A 21,788-nucleotide genomic window follows, 5' to 3' on the forward strand; every position below is an offset into this window, starting at 1 on the left:
GGGGACCAACATGTGGACCAACATGTAGACCAACATGTAGACCAACATGTGGACCAACATGTAGACCAACATGTGGACCAACATGTAGACCAACATGTGGACCAACATGTGGACCAACATGGGGACCAACATGTGGACCAACATGTGGACCAACATGTGGACCAACATGTAGACCAACATGTGGACCAACATGTGGACCAACATGTAGACCAACATGTGGACCAACATGTAGACCAACATGTAGACCAACATGTGGACCAACATGTGGACCAACATGTAGACCAACATGTGGACCAACATGTGGACCAACATGTAGACCAACATGTGGACCAACATGTGGACCAACATGTGGACCAACATGTGGACCAACATGTAGACCAACATGTGGACCAACATGTGGACCAACATGTGGACCAACATGTAGACCAACATGTAGACCAACATGTGGACCAACATGTAGACCAACATGTGGACCAACATGTAGACCAACATGTGGACCAACATGTGGACCAACATGTAGACCAACATGTGGACCAACATGTGGACCAACATGTAGACCAACATGTAGACCAACATGTGGACAAAGTGTAACAGCTAAAGAGATAAAAATAATATTATTATATTATTAATTATATATATATATATATAATATATATTATATAATGTTATTATAGATTATCTGACAATAATGACTTCCATCCATGGTCTTCCTCTCCTCCGGGGTCGGGTCTCTCAGAGGCAGCAGGTCCAGGAGGGAAACCCAGAGCAGCAAGCTGTGAATGAGCTTTATCTCGGCTCTGAGGTGAATGCACGCAGACACGCAGCCGTCCATCCCTTTCATAAAGCTTTATTTCACAGATCTCCTGCATCAGGAGGCCGAGGCAGCCGCTCTTTTTACATTTACATCCGGCGTCTCCACACATTGCTGCCCACGTTAAATAACTCAACAGTTCAAGACGAAAACAGCAAAAACACACACACACAATGTTCAACTTAAGGTAACAAGAACAATATCATAACGACGGTAACAACAACCAAACTGTAAAACCAAACGTTTACGCTGTTCCAGGGTCAGATGGTGTGTTTGCTAAGCTTTGTTACAGTCAGTCATCTTTAAGGTGCAGCACGGGACACTTTAGTAAAACTCCACAGATGCTGCACCGTAACACGCAGTGAAGACAGAGAATACTTTTTTATTTCATGATTCAGATGAGTTTCCGGCAGAGGTCGGCTCCTCCTCTTCCTCTGCGGATGGAGGTGGAGTGCAGTCCAACGCCGGTCGTTTGGCACGCCGCCGCAGACGCCGCCGTGGTGTGAGCATCGGTCTCAGAGCGGAGACACCAGGCGCGTCTCCATGGCAACTCAGAGGACCTCTGCGGAGACACGACGAGAGCGGTGAGAAAAGAGTGGGAGCATCCTTCATTTATCACACAGAAACGCTGAGTGTCATCTGCGTAGTGGGAGGACATGTCCATAACCTTGTAGCACCCACAGTTGCAGATATGCAACAAGCTTTTTATTTATTTATATTATTTATTTACATTATATATTTATATTTTTAAATTTACATACATTATTAACATTCATGTGTAATATTTTTTACATTACATTTTATGTGCCGACATTTTCTTGGCTCACTGAATTACACTCTGCTCTGCGGTGCTCTGTTCTAGTTGGTTCTGCTCTGGTTTGGTGTGGTCTGCTTTGTCCACCTTTCACAGCGCTAATGGGAGCTCAGCTCTCCAAATTGTATTATTATGATTATATTTTTGCATTTTTTTATTAGCTTCATGTGCACATTTTTTATTTACATTACATTTTTATTTACATTACATTTTTTGCATTTTATATGTGCTTCACTTTTTCACAACAAAGATCTGTGAAATCTGTTTGATTTGTTGTTGAATGGAAAGTTTATGATGGTTGCGTTTCGCACTTTGTATTAAGAATGTTCAATAAAGGTTTATTATATACATTTTATTGTGGTAGCAGCAGTTACTGGTGAACTTTCACTATAACGATCTGCAGAGAATGACTTGGTTTGCACAGTTGCAAATATGCAACATTGCCTAAAATGATCAAAAATAGCCCAATTCCAAAAAATTCCAAAAATATTTAATTGTTTATTCCCACCAAGAAAGATGCAAGAAGAGCCAAAATAATTATTTTCAATGATTATTCATATGCTTGGGTGCTACAAGGTTAAAGAGGGAGCAGATATAACAGGAACCATAAAGGCCCCAGAACTGGACCCTGTGGGACACCGTGAGGTTAGAGGCCGCTACTCCCAGCCTTCCTCCTGTGATGTCACAGCTTCGTCATGTCAGCAGACAGCGAGGCTGCAGCTGAATATGATGGAGGCGACACACGTGACGACCACCGACCGATTCTCCGTGTCGTACCTGCGACGTGCTGAGGCTTCATCGGGCTCGTCTTCATCAGGAAAGGCTCCGCCCCCTCAAACGCCAGCAGGGGCTCTCCGCCCCGCCCACTCTGCTGCTGCTGGGCGCCGCCGCTCAGCTGCACCATCCCCTCGAAGTCACCGCGAGCCGAGACGCCGTTCTGGTGCGTGCCGGGCTGGACGCCATTTACGACCACGGGGCCACTTTGTGCCGCGGCGGCGGGGCCCTGAAGGCTTCCAGGAGCTGTGAGAGATCAGGGGACATTTAAAACTCATTCAGGTCACATGTGAGGTGTAAACGCTGCTCTGGGCGAAGGAGGCGGAGCTCCCATTCAGGTCACATGTGAGGTGTAAACGCTGCTCTGGGCGAAGGGGGCGGAGCTCCCATTCAGGTCACATGTGAGGTGTAAATGCTGCTGTGGGCGAAGGGGGCGGAGCTCTCATTCAGGTCACATGTGAGGTGTAAACGCTGCTGTGGGCGAAGGGGGCGGAGCTCTCATTCAGGTCACATGTGAGGTGTAAACGCTGCTGTGGGCGAAGGGGGCGGAGCTCTCATTCAGGTCACATGTGAGGTGTAAACGCTGCTGTGGGCGAAGGGGGCGGAGCTCTCATTCAGGTCACATGTGAGGTGTAAACGCTGCTGTGGGCGAAGGGGGCGGAGCTTCGACTCTTCTTCCTGTCTGTTTTTGGTTCCTTTCTGTCTGAGTGTGACTTTGTCTCCTCTCACATTTAGTCACATTAAACTTCTCTTTGGGCTCATTTTTCATCTTTCTGCTGTTTTAATGTCTTTTCAGTTACTTTGATCCAGTTGTTTGTTCTGTTTGTGGCAACTCTGAATGTTCTTATGATCTTAATTCCTCTGTTTAAACATGTTTCTCTGCAGTTTCATCTCTTTGTGGTTTATTTGTTATTATGCTCATGTTCCTTGTTTTGTGGTTGTTTTGTCTTATTCGATTTTGTTGTATTTTATTGCTTTCACTGTTCTTTTATTGTTTTTATTTGTTTTTACTTCTTCTTCTCTTTATTTATTACCTGCTGTAAAGCACTTTGGTACACCGTAATGATTGTTTGTAAAGGGCTGTATAAATAAAGGACATTTACATTTACATTTGTTTTCTGGTGATTTTGTCTTGTTTTGTGGTTATTTTGTGGTTATTTTGTCTTGTTTTCTGGTTGTTTAGTCTTGTTTTCTGGTTGTTTTGTCTTGTTTTGTGGTTATTTTGTCTTGTTTTGTGGTTGTTTTGTCTTGTTTTCTGGTTGTTTTGTCTTGTTTTGTGGTTATTTTGTCTTGTTTTGTGGTTATTTTGTCTTGTTTTGTGGTTATTTTGTCTCGTTTTGTCTTGTTTTCTGGTGATTTTGTCTTGTTTTGTGGTTGTTTTGTCTTGTTTTCTGGTTGTTTTGTGGTTATTTTGTCTTGTTTTGTGGTTGTTTTGTCTTGTTTTGTGGTTGTTTTGTCTTGTTTTGTGGTTGTTTAGTCTTGTTTTGTGGTTGTTTTGTCTTGTTTTGTGGTTATTTTGTCTTGTTTTGTGGTTGTTTTGTCTTGTTTTGTGGTTGTTTTGTCTTGTTTTGTGGTTGTTTTGTCTTGTTTTGTGGTTGTTTAGTCTTGTTTTCTGGTTGTTTTGTCTTGTTTTGTGGTTATTTTGTCTTGTTTTGTGGTTGTTTTGTCTTGTTTTCTGGTTGTTTTGTCTTGTTTTGTGGTTATTTTGTCTTGTTTTGTGGTTATTTTGTCTCGTTTTGTCTTGTTTTCTGGTGATTTTGTCTTGTTTTGTGGTTGTTTTGTCTTGTTTTCTGGTTGTTTTGTGGTTATTTTGTCTTGTTTTCTGGTTATTTAGTCTTGTTTTGTGGTTGTTTAGTCTTGTTTTGTGGTTGTTTTGTCTTGTTTTCTGGTTGTTTAGTCTTGTTTTGTGGTTGTTTAGTCTTGTTTTGTGGTTGTTTTGTCTTGTTTTGTGGTTGTTTTGTCTTGTTTTCTGGCTATTTTGTCTTGTTTTCTGGTTATTTTGTCTTGTTTTCTGGTTGTTTTGTCTTGTTTTCTGGTTATTTTGTCTTGTTTTCTGGTTGTTTTGACATGTTTTGTCTTGTTTTGTGGTTATTTTGTCTTGTTTTGTCTTGTTTTGTGGTTGTTTTATCTTGTTTTGACATATTTTGTCTTGTTTTGGGGTTGTTTTGTCTCGTTTTGTGGTTGTTTTGTCTTGTTTTGTGTCTTTGTGCTAAATGTTTTGTCTCTTTTTGGTCTCTGTTTCCGTCTCTCAGCCACCTGCTGCTTCTAAATGAAAGCAGAAGGTTCTCAGCTGATCCATCCATCGCTGCTCAGAGACACGTCCAGAACATGGTGGTTAAAGCATCTCTAATGAGTTTGTGAGTGTTGTTTTATTGATCTTCTTTGTGCGGCTTAGTTGGAAACAGGAAAAGTTATGAGGTGACGGTTACCCTGACTGAGCTGGGAGCCGTTGAGCTGCGCAGACGCTCTGACGTCCTTCTGCGAATGAAAGAACAAACAGACGGTGTTATCTCACAAAGACTTCAGAGCCCTCAGAGCCTCCGGTCTGCACGGGTCACACCGACCTTCTCGCCTGCGTCGCTCTTCCGAGTCCTCTTCATGATCTCCTCGAGGCGCTGAGCAGATCAGATCAGAGAGTTAGCTGCTGATGGAGGGAACTCACAGAGTGACTTTCTGAGCTCTCAAAGCGTCCTCACCTTCTTCCTCTCCAGCCGCTCCTGCTCCTCCTTCTGGAAGTGTTTCTCCCTCTCGATGCGCTGACGCTCCGCCTCCTCCCGGGCTTTGGCCTCCGCCTCCTCCCTCTGAGAAGGAAAACAAGATGAAAACAGGAGACTTTCACCGGGAAATAATACGAAAACAAAGCTTTTACAAAGTCATTCAGGAGGAAGAATTTATGCCCAAACCGAAGCAACACGTTTCACATTCAGGAATCGACTTTAACTCACAAAGTGACAAAGTTTAAAGGCACAAGCATCTTCTGAGCTTCATTAACAGAAGAAAAGCTTCGTTCTTACAAAATATTCAGAGCAGAGCTGCACAAACACTGTCCAAGAGTCCTGATCAAATCAAATCAAATTAATTTGTAGCACATTTCAAGTCCAAAACAGTTCTTGTGCTTTACATAAAATAAAAGCATTGCAGCAGGGAGTGGAAGAAGCATTAAAATACATAAAAGAACATAAAGAGAAACAAATAAAATCATTTAAATGAATTTAAAAACAAGCAACAGTCTAGATAAGTTCAAAGATATCGTACAGATTTCATGCATAGACACATCAGCTCTGAGCAGCTTTAAAGTGAATATCTGCAGATGTTTCCATGGTAACAGCTGCAGAGATTCACTGAAACATGTTCCAACATGAACATAAACCCAGAATCTGAGGCAGAACCAGAGTTAGTTCAGTTCTGAGCAGCTTTAAAGTGAATATCTGCAGATGTTTCCATGGTAACAGCTGCAGAGATTCACTGAAACATGTTCCAACATGAACATAAACCCAGAATCTGAGGCAGAACCAGAGTTAGTTCAGTTCTGAGCAGCTTTAAGGTGAATATCTGCAGATGTTTCCAAGGTAACAGCTGCAGAGATTCACTGAAACATGTTCCAACATGAACATAAACCCAGAATCTGAGGCAGAACCAGAGTTAGTTCAGTTCTGAGCAGCTTTAAAGTGAATATCTGCAGATGTTTCCATGGTAACAGCTGCAGAGATTCACTGAAACATGTTCCAACATGAACATAAACCCAGAATCTGAGGCAGAACCAGAGTTAGTTCAGTTCTGAGCAGCTTTAAGGTGAATATCTGCAGATGTTTCCATGGTAACAGCTGCAGAGATTCACTGAAACATGTTCCAACATGAACATAAACCCAGAATCTGAGGCAGAACCAGAGTTAGTTCAGTTCTGAGCAGCTTGAAAGTGAATATCTGCAGATGTTTCCATGGTAACAGCTGCAGAGATTCACTGAAACATGTTCCAACATGAACATAAACCCAGAATCTGAGGCAGAACCAGAGTTAGTTCAGTTCTGAGCAGCTTGAAAGTGAATATCTGCAGATGTTTCCATGGTAACAGCTGGCTTCCTGACAGCCACCCTTCCATGGAGCCCATTTCTGATGAGGCCGGGCCAACAGCAGATGGATCAGCTGAAGGTCCAGATGCATCTCTCAGCTCCTGTGTCAGGTCTTTGCTGGATGTTTTCCTCTTTCTTAAGGACATCACTTTCAGATCCTGTTCATCTGCTGTAGATAGTTCTTTAGGCCTGACACTTCTTCTTCTGTCCTCCACTTGTCCAGTTTCCTCAAATGTTTTAAGGACACACTGCACACCATGCTGAGATATGCCAAGTTTTCAGCTAGCAGCTCTTTGGGAATCACCTTGTTGCTGCAGAAATCCTGTTTTCTGTCTGTCACACTGTGTTATCTTTGCTGTTTTTCACACATGCAGCTAAAGAAATGGGAACAAATCTTAATTCCAGTCTAAAACCCACAAAGAGCTTCTAGATTATTCATTTCTGGTGGCATAAAACACTTTAATCATTTCATTTATATTAATTGTTCCATAATTAGTCATTAGATTATATCTTATATTCCTTTTTTAAGCTTTAAATGGAATCTTATTTACTTTTTCTTGATGTTGAATAACATATAATTCTTATTATTGTCTGTTTTTTTCTACTTTTAGACGTGATAATGTTCATTATTTTGGGATTAGGATTTTTTTAAACTGAATTTCTTATATTAATTTGACTCTTTTGGTAACTGAAAGCAGTTTAAACGTAAATGTAGAAAAAAGTTGAAACTATGAAGCTGTTTTTCACAGATGCAGCTAAAGAAATGGGAACAAATGATGTGTCTCTGTGACAGGCTGCTGGGAACAAAGTGCCTAAAGATCCAGTTTAAAATGTGGACACAACACTGGTTCATCCCTTGAGTTAGGAGCCTTTTTCCTGCCTGAATGGTTCACAGCTCAGAGTTAAGTGGCTGAACAAAGAAAAAAGACATTAACTGTTAGTGTGGATGATCTCCAGCAGGGGGCAGCGTTCATGTTTCTCTCTGCAGGAACCAAACTGATGATTTAACAGCTCTGAACTTCAAACCCTTTGCGGACGGTTTTTATTCAGTTTCACTGCAGATTGTTCCAGAATCATCTGAACCGTCTGAAAACTGAACTCAGGTTCAAAGCTCAAACTGAAGCTACGCTGCAGGACGTGTTCTGGACACCGATGCTCAGATGTTTGAGGTGTTCCTGACTCGTGAATTAAATCTCATGTATGAATAACATTTATTAAGGTCATTTTGTCTTGTTTCGTGGTTATTTTGTCTGATTTTGTTTTCATGAATAACATTTATTAACCCTGAACAACATCGATGGAGCCCACCCCCCCTGATCCCTGCTATGGAGGTCACCAGCTGGCATCCGTTCGGACAGACGAGGGATCTCTGACAGCGAGTGTGGCGGCAGCTCCGGCTCTAATCGGCCGGACGCCGGCCTCTGGGGGGCCGCCTGACTGTCGGGGCTCAGAACAGATTCTCTGCTGTAATCTGCGCAGATGCTTAATGAGCTTACCGCACACTGAGAGCTTTCCATAGATTACTTACAGCTAACCAGCAGGAGTCTGCTGCAGGGTTGATGGTTTGATTCCCAGTGGATTACTGTAAATGAGCTCAGAGAGTTAAAGGATCATTCCGGCTCATTTCTGCCGTGTTTCCATGAACTCTGAGGGTCTCTGCTGTAGTTACGGTTGTGTTCAACCTGAGAGATAGGGGGAGGGGCTCCATCATCCAGGGGGAGGAGCTACACCATCCGGGGGGAGGAGCTACACCATCCGGGGGAGGAGCTCCATCATTCAGGGGGAGGAGCTACACCATCCGGGGGGAGGAGCTATACCATCCAGGGGGAGGAGCTACACCATCCAGGAGGAGGAGCTACACCATCCGGGGGGAGGAGCTATACCATCCAGGGGGAGGAGCTACACCATCCAGGAGGAGGCCCCGGGTCAGAACCAGAACTCTCTAGAGGGATTATACATCCCATCTGACCTGGGAATGTTTTGGGATCCCCAGGAGGAGCTGGAGGGGGGGGCTGGGTTTCCCTGCTGAACAGGCACGGACTGAGCGGTCTGGCATTCGGGCACATGCCCGAAGGGCCGCGGCCCTGACAATGGCCATCAGGGCCGCAGGCACGGTCGGTCATCACGCTCCCTCGTCACCCTAAAAAGTTCCTTCTTACTGACGTTTCAACGGCACCTTTTCACTATATATACCACTGAAATCGCTACACGTTACACACTGACGGTGGGACCTTGATGATGTGTTTTATTATGGTTCATTTACATTACATTATTTTATTTTATCTGAATATATCTTCGTACGATATCTATCTATATTTTGTATATGTTTGAGACAACTGGAGTAAAGCACTGCCTTGTGGGAATTTCATTTACCGGCTCCCGCCAAAAAAAATAGAACGTAGAAGATTCAACATTCTGTAGCTTGTTGGTCAAAGTAAGAGATAAACGGGGACGATTACTTACAACAATTTAAAAAAAATGAATCGAGGACCAGGAGGAGGTATCAAACGACAGAAGGGGGGAGCGGAGAAAAAGAGGGACAAATTGAACAGATTTTACAAGAAATACGTTCACAATGGGATAGCAACTACACAAATATGGATATTAACAAGATGTGTTGCACAGACGCTACGAACAAGACAAGGTAGGGGCCGAAGGATTTCCACTAATCATTGTGTCCGCCGTGGCACTATTTTTTTAAATATTTCCTCTCATCTCCTTCACGTAGGGTCTGTCTGTATTGTCACTCACTTTTCTAAATCAGTGTGTAGCCTACTGTCATAAGCTAGTCTGTGGCTAGTCTGGCTAACCTAAAGAGTAATACAAGGCACACTTTTCACGATGTGTAAACCTGTTTAGCTTGTGGTAACTGCCTGGTAATCTATGGCAGGGCTGTTGTAGTTGTTCTTATTCCTATCTTCAGGACTTGGTAATGGGTTCTCGATTTAACGGCTTGTCTAGCTGACAATTTTACAGTATCTCCATGTTGCTTTGTATTTAGATCTGGACTGGTTAGCATAGAAGTTGGACTACCATAACTGTCTTGTCATAAAGTATTAGCTGGGTCTCTCTCGAGTGGACAGCGATCTAAAGCAAATGTTGGTCTACGGGGCCGTTTTTTTACCCACATCACATTAAAATGTGATAAAACTGATTCCACAGAGTTTCATCTGAAACATTTCCTGATCAGCACCTTTATGTGAGCAGTTTAACGGCTCCCGGCCCGGTTTGACTGACCTGCTTCTGCAGCCTGGCGTTCTCCTCCTGCTCCGCCTCCTCCCTAAGCTCCGCCTCCTTCTCCTCCTCCGCCCGCTGGGCTTCGTCTCTCAGGCGCTGCTGCTCCGCCATGAAGCGAGCCTCCTCCTCCCTGCGCTTCCTCTCCTCCGCCTCCCGGGCCGTGGCCTCCTCCCGCAGGACCCTGAATATAAAGAGAAACAAATAAAATCATGTAAATGATTAAAAGAATATAAAGAGAAACAAATAAAATCATGTAAATGATTAAAAGAATATAAAGAGAAACAAATAAAATTATGTAAATGATTAAAAGAATATAAAGAGAAACAAATAAAATCATTTAAATGATCGGGTTCTGATCGTGTTCTGATCGGGTTCTGATCGGGCTCTGACCTGTTGCGGACCTCCTGCTCCAGGCGCTCCTGCTCCTCTTTCTCCCGCTGCTCCCGAGCTTGTCTTCTCTTCTCCGCCAGGACGCGAGCCGCCTCCTCCGGGTCGTTGGTGCCGGCTGACGGTTTGCTGGCCGCTACAGCCGGGGAGGCGGCGGCCGGAGGGGCGGCGGCCGGAGGGGCGGCGGCCGGAGGGGCGGCGGCGGCCGGGGAGGCGGCGGCCGGGGAGGCGGCGGCCGGGGAGGCGGCGGCCGGGGAGGCGGCGGCCGGAGTCATGGCTACGACGGCGGCCGGCTCGGCGCTCGGCGCTGCCGTAGACGCGGCCGATGCTCCCGCCGGGCTGACAGACGGAGGTGTGAGGGGGGCGGAGGACACCACGATGGCAGGAACATCACTGCAGGCTGAGGGAGACACAGATTCTGGTTCTGAACGGGCTCTTCAGAGTTTTCTGAGAGTTTCACAACATTTCAACTCCTGGAAAAAAACATTTTTCCTTTAAAACAAAACCCTTCCACCCTAACTACCCATCTCCTGTCCCGCAGCGGCTCTTCTTCTATGGTTTTTAATCCTGCAGAATCTGCTGACTGATGGATATCCACAGAACCAACGTCTGAATAACATTTGTAGGGCTGGGCGACGATTAAAATGTTTAATCTAATTAATCACATGATTTCCCTGATTAATCACGATTAATCGCATTTGTACGCAGAATTAAAAAATGAATCCAAAAGTAGCGTATAGCTTTTAGCATTTAGCTTTATTTTAAATGTGCTGCCATATGAATGAAAGTGCCATAACATTTGTTGTGCAAACACACTTTTAAAATCAGCATCGTTTACAAAATAAAAGCCTGTGAGCAACAGAGTTTTACAGAATAAAAGCCTGTGAACAACATACTTTTACAAAAATAAAAGCCTGTGAGCAACATACTTTTACAAAATAAAAGCCTGTGAACAACAGACTTTTACAAAATAAAAGCCTGTGAGCAACAGACTTTTGCAAAATAAAAGCCTGTGAACAACAGACTTTTACAAAATAAAAGTCTGTGAGCAACATACTTTTACAAAATAAAAGCCAAAATAAAAACCCGGTTTGAGTACCGCATCAGACGGCCCTGTGCTGCGTGTCGTTCCCCCTCTCTCTGCTTCCTGTTTTTTTTTAATAAATAAATAAAATCTGGGGTTAATGCGCAATAAAACATTTATCGTTGTTAAATAATTAACGAGTTAACGCGATAATAACGATTTAAATCTCCCAGCCCTAAACATTTTATTACGTATAAAAGTTAAAAGCAGTGACATCATCTAACACTTTCAGAGGAGCCGAGCTCTGCGATTGGCTGATTCTCATCTCCACGGTAACCCCACTCACTCTTCTTCTCCTCCGGAGCGTCGGCCTTCGGCGGCTCGGCTCCGACAGCGACGGCGACCGCCTGCAGCACTCTGGCGGGCGTCTGGGCCCGTTTGGGCCGGGTTTTGGTTTTGGTGCCGGACGGCGTCTTCTTGCCCGTCGGCGTCTTGGAGGCGGCGGCCGGCACCAGGGGGGACAGGGGCCGGCCTTTCGGGGCGGCGGGTGACGGAGGTCTGTTCCTGGGCCTCGGGACGCTGAGGGGGAGAAACATGGAGAGCAGAGTAGGTAACGGGAACACGTGGAAGCTCTGGGGGAAGGACCCGGTTCTGCCGTACCTGATCTCCGGCCGGGACCTCTGGATGGCGGCGGTCGGTGACGGCGTTTGTCTCTTCTTCTGCACTCTTTCTTTGGTCAGAGCGATCTTCTCTTTCTCATTCTCCCGCTCCTTGTCCTTCTTCTCCTTCTTCTTTTTGTCCACCTACAGGAACCGTGTGAGAACGTCAGGTGATGATGTCATGAGGAGAGAACGTCAGGTGATGATGTCATGAGGTGAGAACGTCAGGTGATGATGTCATGAGGAACCCAGAGGTTGAACGCGCTGACTCACCGGTGTGGAGTTCCGTCGCCGCGGGCGCTGCGTGATGTCCGGCGTGCTGGCGGAGGAGACCCTCCAGCGCTCGGCGCTGCTCCGGGGCTGATGGGAGGCGTTGAGCGGGCTGGCCGAGGCTGAACGGGAGCAGTGGTGAGAGTCTGAGCGACACACACATGCAGAGAACACACACTCACAGCATGCACACGCCTGGGCCGCGGCACACAACCCCCCAGCTGCTGTGACCTGAACCCGTCCAACAGCAGGTCAGGTGATCGGGCTCAGGTCACGTGATCAGGCTCAGGTCACGTGATCGGACTCAGGTCAGGTGATCAGGCTCAGGTCACGTGATCAGGCTCAGGTCAGGTGATCAGGCTCAGGTCAGGTGATCGGGCTCAGGTCACGTGATCGGGCTCAGGTCACGTGATCGGACTCAGGTCAGGTGATCGGGCTCAGGTCACGTGATCGGGCTCAGGTCAGGTGATCGGGCTCAGGTCACGTGATCAGGCTCAGGTCACGTGATCGGACTCAGGTCAGGTGATCGGACTCAGGTCAGGTGATCGGACTCAGGTCAGGTGATCGGGCTCAGGTCAGGTGATCGGACTCAGGTCAGGTGATCAGGCTCAGGTCAGGTGATCAGACTCAGGTCAGGTGATCGGACTCAGGTCAGGTGATCGGGCTCAGGTCAGGTGATCGGACTCAGGTCAGGTGATCAGGCTCAGGTCACGTGATCAGGCTCAGGTCACGTGATCGGACTCAGGTCAGGTGATCAGGCTCAGGTCACGTGATCAGACTCAGGTCAGGTGATCGGGCTCAGGTCAGGTGATCAGACTCAGGTCAGGTGATCAGACTCAGGTCAGGTGATCAGACTCAGGTCAGGTGATCGGGCTCAGGTCACGTGATCAGACTCAGGTCAGGTGATCAGACACAGGTCAGGTGATCAGACTCAGGTCAGGTGATCGGGCTCAGGTCACGTGATCAGACTCAGGTCACGTGATCAGACACAGGTCACGTGATCAGACACAGGTCACGTGATCGGGCTCAGGTCAGGTGATCGGGCTCAGGTCATGTGATCGGGCTCAGGTCATGTGATCGGGCTCAGGTCAGGTGATCGGGCTCAGGTCACGTGATCAGGCTCAGGTCACGTAATCGGACTCAGGTCACGTGATCGGGCTCAGGTCACGTGATCGGGCTCAGGTCACGTGATCAGACTCAGGTCAGGTGATCGGGCTCAGGTCAGGTGATCAGACTCAGGTCAGGTGATCAGACTCAGGTCAGGTGATCAGACTCAGGTCACGTGATCGGGCTCAGGTCACGTGATCGGGCTCAGGTCACGTGATCGGGCTCAGGTCACGTGATCGAGCTCAGGTCACGTGATCGGGCTCAGGTCACGTGATCGGGCTCAGGTCACGTGATCAGACTCAGGTCACGTGATCGGACTCAGGTCACGTGATCGGGCTCAGGTCACGTGATCGGGCTCAGGTCAGGTGATCGGGCTCAGGTCAGGTGATCGGACTCAGGTCACGTGATCAGACACAGGTCACGTGATCAGACACAGGTCACGTGATCAGACACAGGTCACGTGATCGGGCTCAGGTCAGGTGATCGGGCTCAGGTCATGTGATCGGGCTCAGGTCATGTGATCGGGCTCAGGTCAGGTGATCAGACTCAGGTCACGTGATCAGACTCAGGTCACGTGATCGGGCTCAGGTCACGTGATCAGGCTCAGGTCACGTAATCGGACTCAGGTCACGTGATCGGGCTCAGGTCACGTGATCGGGCTCAGGTCACGTGATCGGGCTCAGGTCAGGTGATCGGGCTCAGGTCATGTGATCAGACTCAGGTCACGTGATCAGGCTCAGGTCACGTGATCGGGCTCAGGTCACGTGATCGGGCTCAGGTCATGTGATCAGACTCAGGTCAGGTGATCGGGCTCAGGTCATGTGATCAGACTCAGGTCACGTGATCAGACTCAGGTCACGTGATCGGGCTCAGGTCACGTGATCGGGCTCAGGTCACGTGATCAGACTCAGGTCACGTGATCGGGCTCAGGTCAGGTGATCAGACTCAGGTCAGGTGATCGGGCTCAGGTCAGGTGATCGGGCTCAGGTCAGGTGATCGGGCTCAGGTCACGTGATCGGGCTCAGGTCACGTGATCGGACTCAGGTCACGTGATCGGACTCAGGTCACGTGATCAGACTCAGGTCACGTGATCGGGCTCAGGTCACGTGATCGGACTCAGGTCAGGTGATCGGGCTCAGGTCAGGTGATCGGGCTCAGGTCACGTGATCAGGCTCAGGTCACGTGATCGGACTCAGGTCAGGTGATCGGGCTCAGGTCACGTGATCGAGCTCAGGTCAGGTGATCAGGCTCAGGTCAGGTGATCAGGCTCAGGTCACGTGATCAGGCTCAGGTCACGTGATCAGGCTCAGGTCACGTGATCGGGCTCAGGTCACGTGATCAGACTCAGGTCAGGTGATCGGGCTCAGGTCACGTGATCGGGCTCAGGTCACGTGATCAGACACAGGTCACGTGATCAGGCTCAGGTCAGGTGATCGGGCTCAGGTCAGGTGATCGGGCTCAGGTCAGGTGATCAGACTCAGGTCAGGTGATCGGGCTCAGGTCAGGTGATCGGGCTCAGGTCACGTGATCGGGCTCAGGTCACGTGATCGGACTCAGGTCAGGTGATCGGGCTCAGGTCAGGTGATCGGACTCAGGTCAGGTGATCAGACTCAGGTCAGGTGATCGGGCTCAGGTCAGGTGATCAGACTCAGGTCAGGTGATCAGACTCAGGTCAGGTGATCAGACTCAGGTCAGGTGATCAGGCTCAGGTCACGTGATCGGACTCAGGTCAGGTGATCGGGCTCAGGTCACGTGATCAGACTCAGGTCAGGTGATCGGGCTCAGGTCAGGTGATCAGACTCAGGTCAGGTGATCAGACTCAGGTCAGGTGATCAGACTCAGGTCAGGTGATCGGGCTCAGGTCACGTGATCAGACTCAGGTCAGGTGATCGGGCTCAGGTCAGGTGATCGGGCTCAGGTCACGTGATCGGGCTCAGGTCACGTGATCGGGCTCAGGTCAGGTGATCGGGCTCAGGTCACGTGATCAGACTCAGGTCACGTGATCGGGCTCAGGTCACGTGATCGGGCTCAGGTCACGTGATCGGGCTCAGGTCACGTGATCGAGCTCAGGTCACGTGATCGGGCTCAGGTCACGTGATCGGGCTCAGGTCACGTGATCGGGCTCAGGTCACGTGATCAGACTCAGGTCACGTGATCAGACTCAGGTCACGTGATCGGGCTCAGGTCACGTGATCAGACTCAGGTCAGGTGATCGGGCTCAGGTCACGTGATCAGACTCAGGTCACGTGATCAGACTCAGGTCACGTGATCGGGCTCAGGTCACGTGATCAGACTCAGGTCAGGTGATCGGGCTCAGGTCAGGTGATCGGGCTCAGGTCAGGTGATCAGACTCAGGTCACGTGATCAGACACAGGTCACGTGATCAGACACAGGTCACGTGATCGGGCTCAGGTCAGGTGATCGGGCTCAGGTCATGTGATCGGGCTCAGGTCAGGTGATCGGGCTCAGGTCATGTGATCAGGCTCAGGTCACGTAATCGGACTCAGGTCACGTGATCGGGCTCAGGTCACGTGATCGGGCTCAGGTCACGTGATCGGGCTCAGGTCACGTGATCGGGCTCAGGTCACGTGATCGGGCTCAGGTCAGGTGATCGGACTCAGGTCACGTGATCGGGCTCAGGTCATGTGATCAGACTCAGGTCACGTGATCAGACTCAGGTCACGTGATCGGGCTCAGGTCACGTGATCGGGCTCAGGTCACGTGATCAGACTCAGGTCACGTGATCAGACTCAGGTCACGTGATCAGACACAGGTCACGTGATCGGGCTCAGGTCACGTGATCGGGCTCAGGTCATGTGATCGGGCTCAGGTCAGGTGATCAGGCTCAGGTCAGGTGATCAGGCCACGTGATCGGGCTCAGGTCACGTGATCGGGCTCAGGTCACGTGATCGGGCTCAGGTCACGTGATCGGGCTCAGGTCACGTGATCGGGCTCAGGTCACGTGATCGGGCTCAGGTCACGTGATCGGGCTCAGGTCAGGTGATCGGGCTCAGGTCAGGTGATCGGACTCAGGTCAGGTGATCAGACTCAGGTCAGGTGATCAGACTCAGGTCACGTGATCAGACTCAGGTCACGTGATCGGGCTCAGGTCACGTGATCAGACTCAGGTCACGTAATCGGACTCAGGTCAGGTGATCGGGCTCAGGTCACGTGATCAGACTCAGGTCAGGTGATCAGACTCAGGTCAGGTGATCGGGCTCAGGTCAGGTGATCGGGCTCAGGTCAGGTGATCGGGCTCAGGTCAGGTGATCGGACTCAGGTCAGGTGATCGGACTCAGGTCAGGTGATCGGACTCAGGTCAGGTGATCAGACTCAGGTCAGGTGATCGGGCTCAGGTCAGGTGATCAGGCTCAGGTCAGGTGATCGGACTCAGGTCAGGTGATCAGACTCAGGTCAGGTGATCGGGCTCAGGTCACGTGATCAGGCTCAGGTCAGGTGATCGGGCTCAGGTCACGTGATCGGGCTCAGGTCACGTGATCGGGCTCAGGTCACGTGATCAGGCTCAGGTCACGTGATCGGGCTCAGGTCACGTGATCGGGCTCAGGTCACGTGATCGGGCTCAGGTCACGTGATCAGACTCAGGTCACGTGATCGGACTCAGGTCACGTGATCGGGCTCAGGTCACGTGATCGGGCTCAGGTCAGGTGATCGGGCTCAGGTCAGGTGATCGGACTCAGGTCACGTGATCAGACACAGGTCACGTGATCAGACACAGGTCACGTGATCAGACACAGGTCACGTGATCGGGCTCAGGTCAGGTGATCGGGCTCAGGTCATGTGATCGGGCTCAGGTCATGTGATCGGGCTCAGGTCAGGTGATCAGACTCAGGTCACGTGATCAGACTCAGGTCACGTGATCGGGCTCAGGTCACGTGATCAGGCTCAGGTCACGTAATCGGACTCAGGTCACGTGATCGGGCTCAGGTCACGTGATCGGGCTCAGGTCACGTGATCGGGCTCAGGTCAGGTGATCGGGCTCAGGTCATGTGATCAGACTCAGGTCACGTGATCAGGCTCAGGTCACGTGATCGGGCTCAGGTCACGTGATCGGGCTCAGGTCATGTGATCAGACTCAGGTCAGGTGATCGGGCTCAGGTCATGTGATCAGACTCAGGTCACGTGATCAGACTCAGGTCACGTGATCGGGCTCAGGTCACGTGATCGGGCTCAGGTCACGTGATCAGACTCAGGTCACGTGATCGGGCTCAGGTCAGGTGATCAGACTCAGGTCAGGTGATCGGGCTCAGGTCAGGTGATCGGGCTCAGGTCAGGTGATCGGGCTCAGGTCACGTGATCGGGCTCAGGTCACGTGATCGGACTCAGGTCACGTGATCGGACTCAGGTCACGTGATCAGACTCAGGTCACGTGATCGGGCTCAGGTCACGTGATCGGACTCAGGTCAGGTGATCGGGCTCAGGTCAGGTGATCGGGCTCAGGTCACGTGATCAGGCTCAGGTCACGTGATCGGACTCAGGTCAGGTGATCGGGCTCAGGTCACGTGATCGAGCTCAGGTCAGGTGATCAGGCTCAGGTCAGGTGATCAGGCTCAGGTCACGTGATCAGGCTCAGGTCACGTGATCAGGCTCAGGTCACGTGATCAGGCTCAGGTCACGTGATCAGACTCAGGTCAGGTGATCGGGCTCAGGTCACGTGATCGGGCTCAGGTCACGTGATCAGACACAGGTCACGTGATCAGGCTCAGGTCAGGTGATCGGGCTCAGGTCAGGTGATCGGGCTCAGGTCAGGTGATCAGACTCAGGTCAGGTGATCGGGCTCAGGTCAGGTGATCGGGCTCAGGTCACGTGATCGGGCTCAGGTCACGTGATCGGACTCAGGTCAGGTGATCGGGCTCAGGTCAGGTGATCGGACTCAGGTCAGGTGATCAGACTCAGGTCAGGTGATCGGGCTCAGGTCAGGTGATCAGACTCAGGTCAGGTGATCAGACTCAGGTCAGGTGATCAGGCTCAGGTCACGTGATCGGACTCAGGTCAGGTGATCGGGCTCAGGTCACGTGATCAGACTCAGGTCAGGTGATCGGGCTCAGGTCAGGTGATCAGACTCAGGTCAGGTGATCAGACTCAGGTCAGGTGATCGGGCTCAGGTCACGTGATCAGACTCAGGTCAGGTGATCGGGCTCAGGTCAGGTGATCGGGCTCAGGTCACGTGATCGGGCTCAGGTCACGTGATCGGGCTCAGGTCAGGTGATCAGGCTCAGGTCACGTGATCAGACTCAGGTCACGTGATCGGGCTCAGGTCACGTGATCGGGCTCAGGTCACGTGATCGGGCTCAGGTCACGTGATCGAGCTCAGGTCACGTGATCGAGCTCAGGTCACGTGATCGGGCTCAGGTCACGTGATCGGGCTCAGGTCACGTGATCGGGCTCAGGTCACGTGATCAGACTCAGGTCACGTGATCAGACTCAGGTCACGTGATCGGGCTCAGGTCACGTGATCAGACTCAGGTCAGGTGATCGGGCTCAGGTCACGTGATCAGACTCAGGTCACGTGATCAGACTCAGGTCACGTGATCGGGCTCAGGTCAGGTGATCGGGCTCAGGTCAGGTGATCGGGCTCAGGTCAGGTGATCAGACTCAGGTCACGTGATCAGACACAGGTCACGTGATCAGACACAGGTCACGTGATCGGGCTCAGGTCAGGTGATCGGGCTCAGGTCATGTGATCGGGCTCAGGTCAGGTGATCGGGCTCAGGTCATGTGATCAGGCTCAGGTCACGTGATCGGACTCAGGTCACGTGATCGGGCTCAGGTCACGTGATCGGGCTCAGGTCACGTGATCGGGCTCAGGTCACGTGATCGGGCTCAGGTCACGTGATCGGGCTCAGGTCACGTGATCGGGCTCAGGTCACGTGATCGGGCTCAGGTCAGGTGATCGGACTCAGGTCACGTGATCGGGCTCAGGTCATGTGATCAGACTCAGGTCACGTGATCGGGCTCAGGTCACGTGATCGGGCTCAGGTCATGTGATCAGACTCAGGTCACGTGATCAGACTCAGGTCACGTGATCAGACACAGGTCACGTGATCGGGCTCAGGTCACGTGATCGGGCTCAGGTCATGTGATCGGGCTCAGGTCAGGTGATCAGGCTCAGGTCAGGTGATCAGGCCACGTGATCGGGCTCAGGTCACGTGATCGGGCTCAGGTCACGTGATCGGGCTCAGGTCACGTGATCGGGCTCAGGTCACGTGATCGGGCTCAGGTCACGTGATCGGGCTCAGGTCAGGTGATCGGGCTCAGGTCAGGTGATCAGACTCAGGTCAGGTGATCAGACTCAGGTCAGGTGATCAGACTCAGGTCACGTGATCAGACTCAGGTCACGTGATCGGGCTCAGGTCACGTGATCAGACTCAGGTCACGTAATCGGACTCAGGTCAGGTGATCGGGCTCAGGTCACGTGATCAGACTCAGGTCAGGTGATCAGACTCAGGTCAGGTGATCGGGCTCAGGTCAGGTGATCGGGCTCAGGTCAGGTGATCGGGCTCAGGTCAGGTGATCGGACTCAGGTCAGGTGATCAGACTCAGGTCAGGTGATCGGGCTCAGGTCAGGTGATCAGACTCAGGTCAGGTGATCGGGCTCAGGTCAGGTGATCGGGCTCAGGTCAGGTGATCAGGCTCAGGTCAGGTGATCGGACTCAGGTCAGGTGATCAGACTCAGGTCAGGTGATCGGGCTCAGGTCACGTGATCGGGCTCAGGTCACGTGATCGGGCTCAGGTCACGTGATCGGGCTCAGGTCACGTGATCAGGCTCAGGTCACGTGATCGGGCTCAGGTCACGTGATCGGGCTCAGGTCAGGTGATCGGGCTCAGGTCAGGTGATCGGGCTCAGGTCACGTGATCGGGCTCAGGTCAGGTGATCGGACTCAGGTCAGGTGATCGGACTCAGGTCAGGTGATCGGACTCAGGTCAGGTGATCAGACTCAGGTCAGGTGATCGGGCTCAGGTCAGGTGATCAGGCTCAGGTCAGGTGATCGGACTCAGGTCAGGTGATCAGACTCAGGTCAGGTGATCGGGCTCAGGTCAGGTGATCAGGCTCAGGTCAGGTGATCGGGCTCAGGTCAGGTGATCAGGCTCAGGTCAGGTGATCGGACTCAGGTCAGGTGATCAGACTCAGGTCAGGTGATCGGGCTCAGGTCAGGTGATCAGGCTCAGGTCAGGTGATCGGGCTCAGGTCAGGTGATCGGGCTCAGGTCAGGTGATCAGGCTCAGGTCAGGTGATCGGGCTCAGGTCAGGTGATCGGGCTGGAACTCCGACAGACTCGGGGTCATAAAACTGAACTACAGGTCGGGCGTTCCAGGCCACACGAACGGCGTTCCCTCCTGCGTGCACGGCGTGTCAGGTCATGTGATCAACACTCACGGGAGTCGCTGCGGTTCAGCAGCGTGGCGGCGCTGCGGCTGCGGGCGAGGAAGGACAGCGTCGGCGTCATGAGCCGCTCCACGATGCGGCTCTCCCACGGGCTCAGGCGCAGACTGCGGGCTGACACAAGAGGGCGCCGTCAGTGTCGGGTTACTGTCACAGAACACACACACGCACGTGCACGCTCATACACTCACGTGCACGCTCACACACTCACGTGCACGCTCACACTAAAGAGGGTTCCATCTTCATAAAGAGGAGACGTTCATCTCATTTACACTGGAAATAAATTAGATTTATTCAGATTAACCAGCCAGCTGTTGACCAGATAATACTTTGAATCAAAAGGCATAAATAAAATAATAAAAATACTAAAATACATTGAATAAAAACTAAAACCTGAATTTATCTAATTAGTAGCACATGTGCTAATTGTGGAATAAATTCAGTTTCAGTTTTAAAAGTACGAACACCTTCGTGCCCTCATGTCAGAATAATAATAATAATATATATGATAATAATGTATATATAAATAATGTATATATAATAATATACATTATTATATAATAATAATGTATACAATAATAATAATATATATGATAATGTATATAAATAATGTATATATAATAATATACATTATTATATAATAATAATGTATACAATAATAATAATATATATGATAATGTATATAATAATGTATATATAAATAATGTATATTATGAATAATGTATATATAATAATATACATTATTATATAATAATAATGTACAATAATTTGGCCCTTCAGTTTCAGTTTTAATGGTACGAACACCTTGGTGTCAGAGTCTGTTTGCAGCATTAAAACCTAAAATCAGGAAGTACTTTCAGCTTCTAACTTCCTGCAGCTTTGCTTTACGTTCTTCAGATTTTCTTCACTTCTTACGTGACGACATCAAATAATAAATCTGTAAAGTATTCCTCCCGTAACGTGACTTATATCAAACATTAGTGGAAGAACTCTGTCCTAAACCAGCTCGAAAGCTCAGTTTAAACTTGGTTTTTAGCTGTTTTCAGAATCAAATAACAATAAAATAACACTAAAAGTAGCACACCAGGGTAAACTCCATTTCAGCTACTGGAGAAGGGCGATGGATTCAGCAGGCGGTCGGCAGCGTTTGGACGCCCTTCAGGGGGAAAATGTTCCCAACATGTTTGATTTGTTTACAACTGATAAAATAATCCAGTTTTCTTCAATAAGTTT

The 21,788-nt window shown here is 49.7% G+C and overlaps 1 protein-coding gene across 6 annotated transcripts in view; it reads right to left on the reverse strand.

Moving 5' to 3' along the window:
• Positions 1-831: 831 nt before the first annotated feature.
• Positions 832-21,788, reverse strand: part of LOC142367261 (uncharacterized) — a 55,512-nt gene continuing 34,555 nt past the window's right edge. For 4 of the 6 annotated variants that reach the window (XM_075449243.1, XM_075449246.1, XM_075449247.1 and 1 more), the window contains 11 exons: positions 20,550-20,669; positions 12,050-12,192; positions 11,778-11,920; positions 11,464-11,696; positions 10,097-10,493; positions 9,707-9,887; positions 5,096-5,200; positions 4,964-5,014; positions 4,829-4,877; positions 2,403-2,645; positions 832-1,373 (listed from right to left, as the gene is read on the reverse strand). In XM_075449243.1, coding sequence (XP_075305358.1) covers positions 1,363-1,373; positions 2,403-2,645; positions 4,829-4,877; positions 4,964-5,014; positions 5,096-5,200; positions 9,707-9,887; positions 10,097-10,493; positions 11,464-11,696; positions 11,778-11,920; positions 12,050-12,192; positions 20,550-20,669 — 1,676 coding nt within the window. In that variant the 3' untranslated portion in view covers positions 832-1,362. The remainder of the gene's footprint in view (positions 1,374-2,402; positions 2,646-4,828; positions 4,878-4,963; positions 5,015-5,095; positions 5,201-9,706; positions 9,888-10,096; positions 10,494-11,463; positions 11,697-11,777; positions 11,921-12,049; positions 12,193-20,549; positions 20,670-21,788) is intronic. The other 2 variants (XM_075449245.1, XM_075449248.1) reach the window with 2 other exon arrangements.

This window comes from Odontesthes bonariensis, chromosome 18 (genome assembly GCF_027942865.1).
Source record: "Odontesthes bonariensis isolate fOdoBon6 chromosome 18, fOdoBon6.hap1, whole genome shotgun sequence".
Lineage (NCBI taxonomy): Eukaryota > Metazoa > Chordata > Actinopteri > Atheriniformes > Atherinopsidae > Odontesthes > Odontesthes bonariensis.